This window comes from Fusarium proliferatum, assembly GCF_900067095.1.
Source record: "Fusarium proliferatum ET1 genome assembly, contig: FPRO_scaffold008, whole genome shotgun sequence".
Classification (NCBI taxonomy): domain Eukaryota; kingdom Fungi; phylum Ascomycota; class Sordariomycetes; order Hypocreales; family Nectriaceae; genus Fusarium; species Fusarium proliferatum.
Window position 1 is genome coordinate 2,566,561 of NW_022194797.1, and position 17,132 is coordinate 2,583,692.

General features: G+C 47.5%; 8 protein-coding genes across 8 annotated transcripts; 6 read left to right on the plus strand and 2 right to left on the minus strand.

Annotated features, from left to right (window-relative positions):
• Positions 1–367: 367 nt before the first annotated feature.
• FPRO_14735 (uncharacterized protein) lies at positions 368–1,280 on the plus strand (the record flags this gene model as incomplete). Its single annotated transcript, XM_031219795.1, has 3 exons — positions 368–479; positions 527–764; positions 818–1,280. The coding sequence occupies 3 exons, from the start codon at positions 368–370 to the stop codon at positions 1,278–1,280; spliced, it is 813 nt and encodes a 270-aa protein (XP_031085517.1).
• Positions 1,281–1,833: 553 nt separating this feature from the next.
• FPRO_14736 (uncharacterized protein) lies at positions 1,834–3,380 on the plus strand (the record flags this gene model as incomplete). Its single annotated transcript, XM_031219796.1, has 5 exons — positions 1,834–1,934; positions 1,989–2,277; positions 2,331–2,511; positions 2,567–2,829; positions 2,880–3,380. 5 exons carry the CDS (start codon positions 1,834–1,836, stop codon positions 3,378–3,380), a joined length of 1,335 nt encoding a protein of 444 aa, XP_031085518.1.
• A 1,128-nt stretch (positions 3,381–4,508) lies between these two features.
• On the plus strand, positions 4,509–6,248 carry FPRO_14737 (uncharacterized protein; the record flags this gene model as incomplete). The annotated part of the gene is made up of 4 exons (XM_031219797.1): positions 4,509–4,667; positions 4,723–4,937; positions 4,991–5,575; positions 5,633–6,248. The coding sequence occupies 4 exons, from the start codon at positions 4,509–4,511 to the stop codon at positions 6,246–6,248; spliced, it is 1,575 nt and encodes a 524-aa protein (XP_031085519.1).
• Positions 6,249–6,685: 437 nt separating this feature from the next.
• FPRO_14738 (uncharacterized protein) lies at positions 6,686–7,594 on the plus strand (the record flags this gene model as incomplete). The annotated part of the gene is made up of 1 exon (XM_031219798.1): positions 6,686–7,594. One exon carries the CDS (start codon positions 6,686–6,688, stop codon positions 7,592–7,594), a length of 909 nt encoding a protein of 302 aa, XP_031085520.1.
• Positions 7,595–8,375: 781 nt separating this feature from the next.
• Positions 8,376–9,635, plus strand: FPRO_14739 (uncharacterized protein; the record flags this gene model as incomplete). The annotated part of the gene is made up of 1 exon (XM_031219799.1): positions 8,376–9,635. One exon carries the CDS (start codon positions 8,376–8,378, stop codon positions 9,633–9,635), a length of 1,260 nt encoding a protein of 419 aa, XP_031085521.1.
• A 583-nt stretch (positions 9,636–10,218) lies between these two features.
• On the minus strand, positions 10,219–11,507 carry FPRO_14740 (uncharacterized protein; the record flags this gene model as incomplete). Its single annotated transcript, XM_031219800.1, has 3 exons — positions 10,219–10,245; positions 10,302–10,516; positions 10,565–11,507. The coding sequence occupies 3 exons, from the start codon at positions 11,505–11,507 to the stop codon at positions 10,219–10,221; spliced, it is 1,185 nt and encodes a 394-aa protein (XP_031085522.1).
• A 1,583-nt stretch (positions 11,508–13,090) lies between these two features.
• Positions 13,091–14,536, plus strand: FPRO_14741 (uncharacterized protein; the record flags this gene model as incomplete). Its single annotated transcript, XM_031219801.1, has 8 exons — positions 13,091–13,387; positions 13,439–13,465; positions 13,513–13,590; positions 13,642–13,801; positions 13,851–13,921; positions 13,970–14,218; positions 14,266–14,383; positions 14,439–14,536. The coding sequence occupies 8 exons, from the start codon at positions 13,091–13,093 to the stop codon at positions 14,534–14,536; spliced, it is 1,098 nt and encodes a 365-aa protein (XP_031085523.1).
• Positions 14,537–14,718: 182 nt separating this feature from the next.
• Positions 14,719–16,764, minus strand: FPRO_14742 (uncharacterized protein; the record flags this gene model as incomplete). Its single annotated transcript, XM_031219802.1, has 8 exons — positions 14,719–15,045; positions 15,099–15,312; positions 15,367–15,513; positions 15,574–15,813; positions 15,873–16,210; positions 16,290–16,378; positions 16,436–16,446; positions 16,499–16,764. 8 exons carry the CDS (start codon positions 16,762–16,764, stop codon positions 14,719–14,721), a joined length of 1,632 nt encoding a protein of 543 aa, XP_031085524.1.
• Between the last annotated feature and the right edge of the window lie 368 nt (positions 16,765–17,132).

The following is a 17,132-nucleotide window of genomic DNA, read 5'->3' on the forward strand; positions in this document are numbered from 1 at the left end:
TGATCTTAGGGACTCGAGAAGTGATTTTCTAAGGAATCCGCCGTTGCGCGGAGGGCGTCATTCGTTCCTGGACAAACCTTCGGCAGAATTGTGTATAATGCCGTTCCTAAGTTTGGCAGTGCACTTCATCTTGTGTCGCGTTACGATGTTAGCAAGCAAGCAAAATAAAGAGTGATTTACATTTCCATTGGCGAGAACAACTGGACTTCCGACCCTTTCGTAATTTTGTTTGATGTTTATGTTCAAGTTATTGTGAACCATTTTCCCTTTCTCGTTCCTCGGGTAAACATCGTCAAGACACATGTCAAACCTCTCTACTCAAGAAGAAGAAGATTATGTTCTCAAGTCTAATAAAATGAGGATTACGATGAAGCCTTCGTCGTTGGATGCCTCGTCGCCTTCTTCCAACAAGTATCTCTTCTGGTTTGGAGGCAGCGCCAGCGCAATGGCTACCTTGCTCACCCATCCGCTGGACCTAGGTCGGACTTTACACTCGCTGAGCGTCATTTTACTCACATACTTGCAGTAAAAGTCCGTATACAGTCCGCAATCACGCCAGCTCGGCTCTCTATGACAGGGATGACCGCTCGTGTCATCACCAATGAGGGCTGTAATGGTCTTTATGCTGGCTTGAGTGCAGCCATTCTCAGACAATTCACCTATTCAACCATCCGCTTCGGAGTCTATGAGGATCTCAAATTACGTCTCAGTCATGATACTAGGACATCTCACTCCCCCATGGTGCTGTTCTCTTTATCAGCTCTGTTGGTAACCCAGCAGACATTGTCAACGTGCGGATGCAGTCTGACATGACAAGACCGCTAGCAGAGCAAAGGAACTACAAGCATGTGTTTTATGGTATAACACATATCACCAGGACTGAGGGTTTAAGTTCTCTCTATCGTGGAGTAGGCACCAACGCCCTTCGTGCATCTCTCATGAACTCCTCGCAGCTGGCTTCTTACGACATGGCCAAGGCATCATGCATAAGGACATTTGGGATGGATGATGACATCATAACTCATCTAGTGGCTTCTTCCCTTGCTGGTGTTGTAGCGACAACTGTTTGCTCGCCTGTAGACGTGGTCAAGACTCGCATTATGGGCTCAACAAATGGGGAACATGTATGGCAGATCATAAAACGATCAATCTTGCCTGAAAGTCCATCGTGGGTTTTTGAAGGATGGGTTCCTAGCTTTCTGCGTCTTGGGCCTCAGACTATCCTGACGCTTCTGATTCTTGAGCAACACAAGAAGCTGTATGCCAAGATGGGCGTTTGAGCGAAGTTGCGCTGGACCTTGCCAATTACTGGTGTCTGAAGTAGAAGCTAGATTGTGTCTTCTTGTATTTGTTGTTGTTACTGTAGTATAGGTATCTTGGAATAGTGCATTACGTCCAAAATTATGTCGTACGTTCCGTCAAGCTCTGGTTCTTTCTCTATGATTGAAGTGAAAGTTGAATAACTTGATATGCTTGAGCCAAGTGGGAATAGTGGATGACACACTTCTTGCTTAATTCCTTCTATCGCGTGTATTGTTCTAGGTTCTATTGCGCTAAGCTTCCGCCGACATTCCGTCCATACTCCGCACACTATTAGTTGTTGTCGGCGATCGTAGGAGCTCGGGTTAGGCGAGAATTCCGGCCTCTGACAGGTAAGCTGAGCACCAAGCTCCGGGCATTATTCCTTTACTTCCGCAGAGCTCATGATAAGCTCCATCGAATCTATACAAATAAAAGGTAGACTTACAGTTACCAATATACACCTTGATTGTCTATCTAAACTTTCTAGCATTTTACCTATCAGGCTATCATACGCATTACACATTCAGAATCATGGCTCCTGCTAAAGGGAAAGTCGCTTTCGTTACGGGTGCCAACGGTATCACTGGTAATGCCATTATTGAGCACCTTATCCGCAAGCCAGAGTCCGAATGGTGAGTCCCTCAGCCCATAGTGTCAAAAGGGCATAACTGACGAGGGTTACGCAGGTCCAAGATCATTATCACATCCCGACGAGTTCCCAAGCAAAGCCTATGGCAAGACCACCGAATCAGGTTCATTGCTCTCGACTTTTTGAACCCCGTAGAAGAGTTGATCCAAAGTATGGCACCTCTGTGCCACGACGTTACCCACGCATTCTTCACGTCCTACGTTCACACAGCCGACTTTGCCAAGCTGCGCGATAGTAACATTCCTTTGTTTCACAACTTTCTCGTCGCTATAGATATTGTTGCAGCAAGCACACTGCAGCGAGTCTGTCTCCAAACCGGCGGAAAGGTCAGTAAATGTCACTCAACCATCTCTTGTCGCGGACTAATGAGAGTGTTTAGTATTATGGTCCGCACCTTGGACCAACTGAAGTCCCTCTTCATGAAGAAATGGGCCGGTACGAGGACAAAGGCGAGAACTTTTACTATCCGCAGGAAGATTTTCTCTCTACTCTGGCAGCCAAGCGCTCCTGGAACTGGAACATCATCCGCCCGAATGCCATTATCGGCTATACACCTGCAGGTATGGCTGTAATGCCAGCGATAACAGCGTAATAGCTAGCTAACTCCAATTATAGGAAACGGCATGTCTATGGCGCTCACATTGGCGATCTACATGTTGATCTGCCGCGAGATGGGAGTACCACCCATGTTCCCGGGCAACAAGTTCTTCTTCAACCAATGCGTCGATGATTCCTCCTACGCTCCCAGCATCGCTGATCTGAGTGTTTGGGCTGTCACTGACGAGCACACCGAGAACGAGGCATTTAACCACCAGAATGGCGACGTCTTTGTCTGGAAACAGCTTTGGGGCAAGCTTGGCAAATATTTTGGCATCGAGGTAAGTCAATTCACGTGTACCCTTGTTTTCCTGTGACTAACTATCTTCAGGTTCCCGAGTTCACCGAGTGGGCAGCCGAGGGAGACCAACAGCGTATGGAGAACAACTTCCTCATGACTGAGTGGCATAAGGACAAGAAGCAAGTATGGGAGAGAGTAGTAGCCAAGTACGGCGGCCAACTCAAAGCTTTCGAGTGGGGTACTTGGGACTTCTTCGATTGGGCCGTCGGAAAGGCCTGGTTGACCATTGGCAGCGTAGGCAAAGCGCGCAAGTTTGGCTGGAAGCGCTACGACGATACTTACGACACGTACGTCGAGACTTTCCGCGCCTTTGAGAATGCGGGTGTTTTGCCGTATGCGGATGTCTTGCGAGCTGAGAATAAGGGTCAGACTGCGCAGGCCAGTCTTGCTCCTCATCCTTATGATGCCGTCACTCTGATGAAGGCAAAGGTCAAGAAGGAGCAGAATAGTGTAGCGACTAATGGTGTCAACCACGATGGGTTGAAGAATGGGCTTGAGAATGGTTTCCAGAACGGGCATGTTGAGAATTAGGATCTGGCAGTGAAAGTCTGAGGCTGCGATTGAAGAGTTTGCGTTCCACGTACAACTCCAATTTGTGTTCTTTTAGTATGATAATGTTTGCAGTGTTGAATCGCGTTGACTTCTTCTTCTCTTACCGTCAACAATCGCGTTTTCTCATACAATTACAGTTTATCTTATTTATTTGCAGCGACGCATCTCAAGCTGTGAATTACTCTATTCAGACCCAGCTTTTGCATCGCCATGTCCTAGCAATCTTTTGTCCCTCCACTCGATGAAAATGGCCTGTTGACTTCAAATTCACCACCTGACTTGGACTCATGCTCCTCCTTCGCTGCCCTCAGTTGACAACCATCATGAAATATTTCTGTTGGCATCCAGCGATCCTGACCATTGATCGATCTCCGTATGATGAACGTGCAAATACTGTACGTGGCATCGGATTTTCCATTGTGCACCTATTCGCAAGCCGGAATTGCTATTCCGCCTAGAAATTGGTGTACAACTGTGTTGAATAGATCCTAGTACTCTTGGCTCACATGCTATGTTAGTGTGGCAGTCCACAGTCGTCTGGCCTCGTGGCCGCTTCGCCTCAAGATAAGCGATCCCCGCGTCTTGATTACCTTTTTACAGACCCTGGATCATCAGTCTGGTGAAAAACAGTCTCAGATTAGCAACTTACCAAGAGTCACCCAAATCAGACACCAATGACGTCCTGCATGTGAAGTACTTACAGGTATAACGTAGAAGGAACTGCATTCAAGTGCGTTCCATCAAGCCAGAGACCTCACTAGGTACTAGGTACTAGAGATGTGGTGGCGCACACCGGAGACAAGATTTGAGCTTGGCGCTCTGGACTGGCCGGGTCGCCGGAAGTCAAGGGGCTCTCCAGAAGTTCTGAACAGGCTAGCCGAGCTAGCCTTTGGCTTCCCCGTCACACAACGGGAAGCCAACTCTACCCCACGGGGCCCCGGATTTCGCAATTTCGGAACTTCCAGCCTGCGTTTGTTCTAGACTGCCATGACTTTAGCAACGCAAATTGTATTTGTATAGACAGTTGGCGGCATCAATGTCCCGCAGCATTCGACTTGCAAAGCTCGAGATCTTCCATCAGCAACCATACACGACTTCAAAGCCATCATGGAGAAGCCTGAGGTCGAGCACATTTCCAACGACGAGAAGTCAGACGGCTCTCGCGTTATAGACAAGTTCCCGCCAGAGGCTCGAGCTGAAGCTGGAGTTCTCCTCCAGGTTGAATGTACTGAAGGGACCTCTCTGCGTCTTGCTGAAGATGGACATGTAAGTCTTGCAATTCACAGGCTGCCATGACTGCTGACAGTCGCATTCAATCTAGACCGTGCTTTTGCCCCAGCCGACGGACGATCCCAACGACCCCTTGAACTGGTCATCGCGAAAAAAGCACCTCATTCTTCTGGTTGTGGCGTGGGCTGCTCTCACTTCAGATTTTACATCTGCTGCTGGTAGCGCCCCGGTCATTCTTCAGGCTGCCGAATGGCACAAGTCTCCAAACTCGGTTAATCATAATAACAGCATCAACGTCCTCATGATGTAAGCAGCCCTTACCTTGCTTCTCGTCATGACGTTTACTCATTTGTTCCCAGGGCCATTGGTGGTTTGATCTGGGTTCCCATGACTTCCATCATTGGACGAGCACCGACCTTGTTTTGGTCCACCTTCCTCGGTCTGATCTTCTCGATCCTTTCATCCGTTTCCACCAACTTCGAGATGTTCATGGGCGTCCGAGCCATTCAAGGCCTCTTCCTTACATCTGGCCAGACGATCGCGATCGCCTTCATTAAAGATATCTTCTTCTTCCATGAACGAGCTCGAAAGATCGGCCTTTGGGCTTTCATGTACATCACATCTCCGTACTGGGGCCCACTACTTGCCAACTTTGTCATTGGTGAGACCCATCAATGGCAGGATGCCTTTTGGCTGGGGGTCGGGGTCAATGGCATCAGCTTGCTTCTCATATTGGCTTTTTTGGATGAGACTTGGTACAGTCGTGATTTGCCTTCATCTGCTCAGCCATCCCGAGGCCAAGGTTTCTTCTCTCGGCTACTTCGGCTTACTGGTCTATGGCAGGTCAAGCATCATTCTGAATACTTCGAGTCTGTTTACGATGCTTACAAGAGAGTTCTCCTAATCTTATCGAAGCCTGTTATTCTCCTTGTACTCGCTGCTTAGTAAGTTTGTTATGCTTCTCTTCTGTAACAACCCAAGGACTAACAAAATGTCCCTAGTTTCATGTGCTTTGCATGGGCGATCGGTGTTAATATCTCGACTGCCATTCTCTTCGGTCTTCCTCAGGCTATGGGAGGTTATGGCTACAGCTTTACCCAGCTGGGATACCTACACTTTGCCCCCATCGTGGGCGTATTCCTAGGCGAGATATTTGGTCATTTCTTCAACGATCACCTTACTCGACGCTATGTTCAAAAGCACAACGGTGTCTTTGAGCCCGAGGCTCGTCTTGTGACCATCTACATCTCGGCTGTCCCCATGATCGCCGGCCTGGTCTTGATGGGACAAGCCCTGCATAAGCATCTCTCTGTCGCAGCAATCGTCGTAGGATGGGGTATGCATGCTTTCGGAATCATGCTCACATCTGTCGCCGTTGCTTCATACCTCTTGGATGCGTACCCATCTGCTCCTGCAGAAGTCTGTGGCTTGACTAACGTGTTCCGAGCTTTGAGTGGCTTTAGCGTTGGTTACTACCAGCAGCCGTGGGGAGCCAAGGTTGGCTACGATGTAAGCTTTGGGACTCAAGCTTGCATTGTGGCGGCAAGCATGATTCTGATCGCGATTGTTCATCGCTTTGGCCATCAGCTCCGTTCGAAATTTGGCCAGGTTAGGTGATCGGGAGGGTGCAGACAGTCGATAGCCTGGGGGCGGTGATTTCGGCGTCATTGTGTCAGGTCTAGCTAGAGAAGTTTGGTAAGATCAAGGTTCACAATACTCCGCGCTATCCGGCTAAGATTTATCTGCCGAAGGTTATCCCTTACTGAACTAAAGGAGGGGAGAGATCTTCTTCTACAAGTAGGGATTATGCCAGTAAACCTTAATTACCTTTAACTACTAATGGAAAGAGAGGCATTTTATTTGATTGATACTAAAATACTACGTTTTTGTAATTAAACTCTATGTAATTAAAACTATATTTATATATCTCTAAAAATGCAATTAATATATTTTATATATCGAGACTTGCCCCCTCTTCGGCGAAGCTTTTCTTTACACCATTCTCTTTTGTATACATTGTTTTTTTCTCAGTCACTCTCTCAATCATCTTCATCATGAAGTCACTCTTTTTAACCCTCATGGTGATAACCACCGCAATGGCTACCCCCGTTTCCAAAATCACTACACTCATCAAACCCGGGTTTGCTCCAACATTCATTGAAACATTCGTCGGCTTTCCAGGATCACTTCCCTCATCCTCCAACTGGATCTTTGATCTCGGAACTTCGTACCCAGGCGGAGCAGAGCGATGGGGAAACAACGAGTTCGAAACCTATACCAACGACCCTTCCAACATACACATAACAAAAGACCACAATTTGGCTATTACCCCGCGACTCAAGAAGGGTAAATGGACATCGGCGAGGATCGAGACTCAGCGAAGTGATTTCGTTGCTAAAGAAGGAGGGAAGTTGCTTGTTGAAGCGCGCCTCAAACTCGGTGGAGCGCCAGCCTCAAATATGCAAGGCATCTGGCCCGCCTTCTGGGCTTTGGGCAGCGAGTTCAGAGGTAACTACACAAACTGGCCGATGGCTTCCGAGTGGGATATTCTCGAGGCGATAAATGGCGAATCAAGGATGTATTCAACCATACACTGCGGGTTTGCTCCTGGTGGTCCATGTAATGAGTATAGCGGAATTGGAAGCGGAGGCAGGGACTTTTCCAGGGGCGAGTTCCATACGCTAGGCTTCATGGTCGACAGGAGCATGTGCGGCGAGGGAAAGAATGCATCTTGGCGGGACGAGTCGCTCAACTGGTTCCTGGATGGAAAGAAGATCTTCAATGTCACAGGTGCGACTGTTGGGGACGAGCCAAGCTGGGTGAAGCTGGCGCATAAGGAGCATTTCCTGCTGCTCAACGTGGCCGTCGGTGGAAACTGGCCTGGCCCGCCAAACAATGCTACCATTGATGGGCCCTCAGTAAATATGGAAGTGGATTATGTGGGTGTTTGGAACTCATTGTAAGATAATTATATTATCGATCTTGTTTTATATTCTTATATCTTGAATATGTAACAGCCATTTATTTGATACGTTTTATTCGGAGTTCAAGTCTATTAGTATTCTTAAAATTTATATTATAACAATTACAATGCTGTCAATACCTCTATAATTAATTTCACTGCTTAGCAGTAAATTATAAAAAGTAATACAATACATAAAGACTGAAGGTTATGTTAATAAAATTTCTATCAAGTACAGGGTATGCATAAGGCAAACAGACATCGGGCATCGCTGCTGCCTTCGCTTCCGTGGCTGCGGGGTGCATTGGCGGGATTTCGGAACAACGCGTTGTGGACACGCCCAAGTCGTAACGCGCTACCGACCGCGCGTCTCAGTTGGTGCGTGGGGACAATCACCTATTCGCTTGAGTGTCAAGAATTCGGCCGTAGTGATTACCTCGGAACGGAAGCAAAAACGCGACATGTCCGTGAGAGCTTGGCGACTTCTCAATTCTGGACAGTAGCACCCTTTCCGTCTGTGTTCCGGCCGCTGCCGAGGGCTCAGAATTATGAGCTGATCAGAAATTGGCAGGCCTTGGTCTTGTAGTGAACGAGAGCTCCTGCGAGCTCATAACGAGCCTGTTTAAAACACAACGTCCACAGTAAGAGTGATGATTAGTTCGTTTTACTCACTCCCTCAGTCCCCATCTGTGTCATCCACGTGCGCATACCATAGTGAGGCTTCTTCATTGCCATAATCGTCACAGACCTCTTCCCCATTGATTCGTGTCGACACCGAAAACATGACACAAATTCGCTCTCCTGCAGGATTCCGCAATTATATCCCGCCTGCGGATATCCCAAGAAGCATACAATTGGCAGAGTCCGACACTTACCAGTGGGCTAACCATCGATGCTCTGAGCCATTCATGATGGGATGGATGAAGGCTTGGAAGGAACGGTACGGCCAACCTTATAAGGGTATTACAACAGATGGAAAGGTAATTCCCAACCTGTTCCGTCTGGCAAACAAAATCGAGAATTTCGGAGCGCCAAAAAATGCTGTCAGGGCTGCCCAGAACGCCATCAATGTTGCATCAGAAGAAGAGAGAGAGAAACTTCTCAGACCAGTCGATGCACCAGAATGGCGCTTTTGGATGAACCCCGAGATATATGTCTTCAAGCATGGTGTTCGACTGGAAGAAGCCTCAAAGGATCTTATCGCAGCTTTGCATGGTCTCATGCAATCAAGCCTCTCAGCAAAGGGCTATGAAAAGGCTCATGGCTGTATGAAGGTCAATCAATTTCTCGGCGAGGTAGTCAATGGCACTAAGGTTCTAAACGAGAACTCGTATAACTTTGTCATCTTCGGGACACCTTCTCCAGAAGAGCCATGGGGCTGGCAGATATTCGGCCACCACCTCTGCATGAATTTCTTCATGGTCGGAACGCAGATGGTGGTATCACCTGTCTTTATGGGCGCTGAGCCAAATATTATTGACGCAGGTCCTCATGAGGGTCTTGAGCTTTTCGTTGATCAAGAACAGACTGCCCTTGGCCTCATGCAGTTGCTTGATCCCGAGGTTCAGAAAGACGTTCAGATCTACAAGAAGCTAAGTGGCGATGAGTACCCACCAGAACGATGGCACCGAGCAGATCAGCGACACCTCGGAGGTGCTTTCCAGGACAATCGCATAGTCCCATATGAGGGTGTCAGGGTCACAACATTCTCCGAGCCTCAACAAGACGCCGTCCGCAAATTGGTCGAACTAAGTCTGAACTACCTCCCGGAGAACGCACTGGCCTCCCAACTGGAACAAATTGCTAGCCACTGGGATGACACGTGGTTCTGCTGGATTGGCGGATTTGGAGACAGGGATGCCTTTTACTACAAAGTGCATTCTCCAGTCATTATGGTTGAGTTTGATCATCATTCTGGCGTCTTTCTCAACAATAAGGAGCCTCTTCCCTTTCACATTCACACTCTGGTTAGAACCCCAAATGGCAATGATTATGGGAAGCAACTTTTGAGACAATACCAGGGGCGGAAGGATAGAATATAGTCTCTGTGCTCCAATTTCGCTATTAGGAGTGAGCTGGAAGGAAATTACGGAGTTGGGGGGTTTTGAACATCGGACTCCGCATATAGTCAGTGCTTCAATTTCCACTCGTGTTCTATACAAAATAGCAATGCTTTTTAAATAAAGTTTTCTATCCTCCCCGCTGTCCACAATTAGCCTCAATGTCCAAACAACGCGGGATCCAGCCTCCATACTCCTCTGCCCTTCCACGAGAACCTATTGCATAGATGTAAGCACCGAACAGACGCCTGTCAGGCGTGTACCATTAAATTTTGACCTGAAACTCCAGATTCCAACTCATCTACTCCTGGCTGATGGTCATCAAACACTAAACTAACAACGACCGGGAAAGACTGGAGTTGGAAGCTGCCTTGGTGAATAGATTTGGGCAGAAATTCCTGCCATGCGTGGTTCAAAACCTTGCTTTCCCCATTATTTTTAAGATCTCAAAAGCAAGCACTACCGAATGATCAATATGGTTCATCTTCTATAGTGCGAGCATCTATAGTTTTATTTTCACTATAAACTCCTACACTGAGACTCTTAAAAAGTCACGCAGCTCCTGTTACATGAGCTTTTTCAGATAATGCTCCTAGTTACACTCGTTAGCAAAAGGGGACTTGTATAGGCATAACGCAATGAGCTTACTGGCTTATGGCTAGTTTCGTAGTCAATGTGCACAAAGGCACGTTCGATGACAGGAAGCTTCTCTAGCTTAATCTGAAGATCCTCCGCCACGTCATGTGCTATTTCGACTCGCTCATTGCGATCAATAACTATGTCAACCTCTGCAACAAGCCGTGGGCCCGAATAGTAGGCCCTGACTGTATCGACCTGTTGAATAAGCGGCGAGTGCGTCATAGCTGAATAGTTAGCATTCATGCTATCAATCGTTGGAGAGGCTCACTAACAGATATATGTGATAAGTTGTAAGAGATCCTTATCTGCAGTGACACCGATCATTAGTTGGAACTCATCGTAGGCTGTATGGAGCCAGAGGCCAGCGATGAGAACGGATAAGATGATGGCACCCATCGGATCAATCCACCACTTCAATTTAGAGCCACCGACAGATGTGAGAATACCGAAGCCGTTAATAAAGAGATCATTTCGATGATCGCGCCAGAGGATGTCAACTTGACTATAGATGTCTTTCACAGTCCAACACAGGAAGAAAAGTCCCAGCTTGGTAGCAAAGGCGACAGTCACGGCAATGACCGAGGGCAAATGAAACTTGTTAGTCTCCTCCTCTGATCCGGCAGCGAGGTCACGAGCAGACATGACGATGAGGACCAGCGAGACGGAAAACATGATGAAAGAAAAGACGATATTGCCAGCGGTCGAGATGCGGGCTCGGCCTGAGGGGTATTTAGTCGGATCAACTTTGTTGACGGCCCGGTGTGCCATGTACAGCATGATGCCGGACATGGGGTCGAAGACAGAGTCGGCCATGGTAGTGAAAAGCGATAGGGAGCTGGATGAGATAGCGCCATACAGCTGGAGACCCGAGAGTATGATGTTGGCCATCAAAGAACCTTTGACGCAGATGCCATACATGAGTGTGTTGGCGCCGTGAGCGTCTGTAACCTCCTGCTCGTGCTCCTCTACCGACTTGAGCATTGCCCGGATGCTCTGATTCTGCGTTTCATAGAACTCCTGGAGCGGGTGATTCTTCTTAAGGCCTAGATGACGTTTGCGTGAGGTATTGGCTCTGGGCATGTCGGATTCGAGCTTGATGTGTGCGGAAAGACCCAAAGGATCGTCGATATCATGTTGAGCCTCGACATCCTTGCCTTGGACATGAGCGCGAGTATGAACTGAACTCATAGCGATCTTGTCTGTCTGGCCGGACATGTTATGTATTAATAATAAGAAGGCAGAAACGAAATAAACAGACGAGATAAGGGTGTAACAGATGGCAAACAGAACGAATCAAGTGACAGGCGATTGCAGGTTTTGTTCCATCCCAACGGAGCCTTCTCGCCGGAGATTCATTGCTGCCCACATAATACTGGCCTCTGGGCACGGTGACCACACCGACGTTAGCATGTACTATCCGTACTCCGTACGCTAATCACATTAGGCTGACTTGGTTGATCAGCGCGTCAAGCGCGTAATCGTGTCTGCTCCACAATTAGCCGGCGTTACTAAGATTCCAGATAAAGTCTATCTCAATTAAGGATATGTCTGCCTATTAATAGTTAATAGTATAAATAATTATTACCTGGAGTTGTTATGTACTGCTTCTGTCACAAGTGAGTTTTTATTCCTTCTTTGTAGCATGACAAGTCCCAGAAGAGGGGGTCTGAGATGGAAAAAGAGCGATCTGCAAATGGTGGGCTCGGGCTTCAGGCAATTATTTGCCCGGTGAGATTTAGATCTGACGGAAACAGTCAAACCGCTTAGTAATAGGACAGCTTTGTTTCCGGATCCACCATTCCACAGAATCTAGGCCAGATCAGGAGTAGTTTGTTCCAATCAAGCTTCTTCTTGGCCCGTTTAATCAAAGGGTGATGCATCCAAGTTTTGGAGATGACGACAATCTCACATCTCGGTGTCTTGCGATCTTCTAGATTTTTTGTTTTACGAGGCTCTTGATTTTTCTAAAGGGCCATCTGACTCACTATGTGCCTGACAAGCGGTGTAGACCAAGTTTTACACTGTACTTATGAGCCCCTATTTAAATCAGCTACCCTGTTGCCACTTTACTTTCATGTATTTACAGTCAATAGAGGTTATCAAAATCGTGATTTCAGTACAATCTTTGCTCTAATACTCATGCAATAGAGAATAAATATAGTATATCGGTATTCAATGCCTTGGCCTCATTGCCTAAAGCCAAAGCCGGCGGCGCGATTGAACAAACCAACTTGTTTCGCAGAGAAGTAATGGCTATATAAACACAATTCCACAGTCTCCAATTGATGACAGCGTTGATAACACGTTAGATCTCTCGAATTCAGGCTGTGCATAATAAAAACCCACTGTGTCATCCCAATCAAAGATAACTTAGGCATATTTTCTCCGTGTAATATTCCTTTTGGGGCTGCCTTATTGGCTTCGGTTGTTGGACCAGGTTCTAGCTCGCTAGGATCTACCCCCGCGTTACGGTGCCGGATAGCCGAGATCTACTTGCTGTGCAACGGTTCCAGATCATTATAACACGTAGCTAGCGAGATCATGGACCACCATTGCTTCGGCGCAATAAAAGCCACACGGCCGAAAAAGCCTGCTTTGAGTTCGTCTGACCAGCTGTTTGTATATCTAGATAGCTCCCCTCCTGGAATTGCTAAGAAATCGGTTTTCTGTGGCTTATATCCAAGAGCTGTATATGTTTTGCAAAAGCTTCCAAAAGGTTAGAAGAATACCCCTATCGAAGACTACTCACAAACGTCAGCGCACCATCCTCCACGACGTGTTTATTCCAACACTCCATTATGGAGGAAGTTAGCGACCCTTTTGACCTCACATCCCGACGACGCCAAGACGTGACAAAAGAACAAATCAAGAATGACTATCCACAAGGCGATGCGCGATTGCTTCGAAAGTACTATACCCGACAGAACAAGCTTATAGACCAATTTCTTGGCGTCGATGATGAAGAGAGGGCCCAGGCCGAAGAAGAGGCTCGAGTAGCGGGCAAGATCAAGTTTGCAGTCAACGCATCCTTTGTAGTCAACTTTTGCCTTTTTGTCATTCAACTGTACGCCGCTATTTCGACGGGATCACTGGCGGTATGACTATACATCCTTCTCAAAATGGCTGGCATCTAATTCGGTTTACAGCTTTTTGCCACGGCAGCAGATGCTTTTGTAAGTAACGCTTGCTCGTCAAGCAATGTGATCTAACGTTGGCGCAGATGGATCTTGTGTCATCTTTTGTGATGCTCATCACCTCATGGCTAGCAGCGCGACCAAGCATCTACAAATATCCTGTCGTATGTAGTGTTATTTTCCAAGTCAACGACGCCTTGCTGACGGTATCCTAGGGTCGCACGCGGATTGAAACAATTGGCGTCATCCTTTTCTGTGCCCTCATGACAACCGTCGCAGTCCAGCTTCTGATAGAATCGGCCAGAACATTGGGCACTGGCAAGACCGAGTCTGAGGAGCTACACTTAATACCCATTATATTTGTTTGTGTTGCTAGTGAGTTGATCATCCAAGGCCCAACACGCAATTTCTGATGGTGTTCCAGTCTTCAGTAAGGCATCTCTCATGCTGTATTGCATGACGTACCGCAAGTATCCATCGGTTCATGTGTTCTTTGTAAGTCTGATGTAGACCGTGGCGACTACTTTGCTGATCATCTGGTAGATCGACCACCGCAACGACATTGCTGTCAACAGTTTTGGCCTCATCATGTCGGTTGTAGGCGACAAGTTCATCTGGTACTTGGACCCTATCGGTGCTATCTGCATCGCACTTCTCATCCTCTTCTCCTGGATCTCTAATGCATTTGAGCAAATATGGCTGTTGGTCGGCAAGGCGGCGCCTCAGGAGTTTATCGCCAAACTAATCTACATGAGCATAACACATGACGACCAGATCTCCATGGTTGAGACGGTAAGCGGAAACACCAGATACACTCATAAATAACTAACAAAGGAAAGTGCCGCGCGTATCATGCCGGGCAAAAGTACTATGTTGAGGTTGATATAGTCATGGATGAACAAACGTCCCTCAAGATTAGCCATGATGTTGCTCAGTCACTACAGCGAAAGATTGAAGGTAAATTTGTTTTATTGTCCTTGCAGACCGGACAAATATGCTAACGTCTTTGCAGGGCTTGGGGATGTTGAGCGGGCATTTGTACACGTCGATTATGAGTGTGAACACAACATTCACGAAGAACACAAGCCACTTTATGACAGGAAGGCTTAATGCAAGGAAGATTTGGGCATTGAGGCAATCTGCATTCATCGAACGACGAAAAGCCTCGTGTATTTATAACTTCATCCAATATACCCTGCTGCTATGCCCTTTCTTATTCCTCAAACAGCCCCCCCACAAGAGATAATCGTGCCTAGATACAGCGACCAGCATTTGCAAATGTTCTGCCAGGCTTACTTGATCTCCTTGATCCTCTCATCCTCGGCGTTCTTGTCCTCAACATGAGCCTGTCCAACATGTTGATTAGTAGCCTTGTCATCCAAACTGTCTGACCCAAGCTTCTCATTCTCTGCCTCTTCATTCTCCTCTTCTTCAATAGCCCTCTTATACAGGCCAGCTTTGATATCCCGTCTCCAGAGAAATTGACCTGCCATAAATAGAGTAAGATAACAACAGGTGAGACCGACGTTTGCTGAGAACCCCTTGGTCCAGCGAGGACCCTGGGTGATGGGGAACGCGACAATGTTATACCAGGTGAAGAAGGCCCAGCCGACAGTCATCTAAGCACTCGTTAATCTCGAGAAACAATGGGTTGCAGGAATGATCAACTTACCATGGCACCAGTAGTAAAGCTCCTTGCTTCATTGTCGTCCTTCATGATTAGATGCACCCAGGGGAAAATCATGGGGGTAATGCAAGAACTCATGCCAAGGAGGAAATATGCAGCAAAATGCAAACCGAGAGGAATGTTCCAAACTAAAAGGGTCGAGTGGCAGAAGAGAAGGACAGTTCCTGCGAAACAAAAAGGCACCCAAATCGGATATACCCTGTAGAAAATGTGAGCTCGCTACGTAGAGGCTGGTAAGGCTGATCGAACTAACATAACAAACGAAGGTACAGTGATACCAACCACAATGGCCAGTGCTTGGACTCCAGTTGGTAGGATGTTAATCATCTCCACAGAGTACTGGCCAGTAGACTTTACCCAGACAATCATCTGGCCGGCAACCCAAGTAGTCAGTTGAAAGCTAGGGGTTTCGTTAGAACAAGAGGTAAAGTGGTCTGTGTCAAGAAAGTATGTCACTCACCAGACATAGGTGCCAACAGCGATGTAAAAGTGCCACTTACGGAAGACACGCTTCAGCATCCTCTTGCCAATCTTCTTGCTCTTCCTCATCCCATCGTCTTGCATACGTGCTTGAGCAAGTTTTTGGTCGTCTTCACTGAGCCACCAGACACGAGGACTAGTAGGCACACCTGGATAGAGAAAAAAGCCGGCAATAGCAATAGGTAGGGAAATGATGCCATCAATGATAAAGACCCAGCGCCTGAAGTTACAAGAGTCAGAGAGCCGCGAGAAATAGGGCACGGATTCCCGTCAACTTACCAGCCCGCCATGCCTCCCTTCCCGTCGAGACCGGCATGAGCGGCAGCTTGCATATAGCCACTAAACATGGCACCGATATTGCTCGAAACATACCAGACTCCAGCACGTTTGAACACCTCATCAGACCGATACCAGGATGAAAGAACGTATAAAGAGCCAGTAGCAGCAGGAGTTTCGAACAGCCCCATAAGGAATCGCATGCCATATATCATCGGTGCGCTGTTGTTCCGGCACTGAATGAAGGTAATAATGGACCAGAGAGTTTCGCAGATGGGCAGAACCCAACGAGCGTATTTGGGACGAGAAATGAGCAGCATGCAGGGAATCTCCATCACCAGCTAGCCTATGTTGTAGAAGGTAGAGAATAAGTTGTACCTGGATCGAGTCAGACTTGAAACTTAGAGGGATATGACCTACTGACTCGATCCCTTTGAGATTAAGCTCTTCTTTCATACCCGAGTTATAAGCATTGTTAATATTCGACTGGTCAAGCCACTTGATGAAGTCTATCAACTCTTAGCGCTACTCTTACTAATAAATCCCAATTTCATGTCAGGACTCACACATAGAACAACTAAAAGCGAGTCATCAGCCAATCGTCTCAATTAAAGAATGCTCGGACGTACATCAGGGGCAGAATGGTACGATCTAGCTTTCTGAGAAGTCGCTTCTCCTCCTTGCTGTAATGACCAGGGTACCAATTGAAGATGTAGAGCCAGGCGAGCCAGACACTCTTGGCCTTGGGCTTGGTCGCCGAACTGACGACAACCCCATTCTTGATTACTGGCTCAGGGATCTCTTCGGGGCTACCAGCGACATCTCGGCGAGTCTCGACCTCCTCATTCCTGGACTGGGTCTCGAGCCTATCGTTCGTCCTCGATTGAGAGTTCATGGCGATGAATGCAAGGTGACACTGTTACAATGTGGGCAGTTTAGATCATGCCCTTAGATTGAGACATGAGCTGATGCAACTTGACTACAATGATCTTCTTGTCCGTCTACTTGTATCTGTCGATCGCGTACTTATCCGCATTACCCCGCATGCCCGTCCCCATGGGGTCACCCCAGTTGGAGGCTGGTCTGTCACCAAAAAGCCTTCGGGGCAAATGCGTCGGGGCAATTTTCTCGGGTAACGGAGGATATACAAGCTTTAACAGTTGCCAAGTCTGTGGAAAATCTGGCGTAGTTTACCGTAAGCCGAGTTGTGAACTGGACTTCTATACGAAAATCCTGTTCCGCTGCTGCTGTCGGTGGATGCTA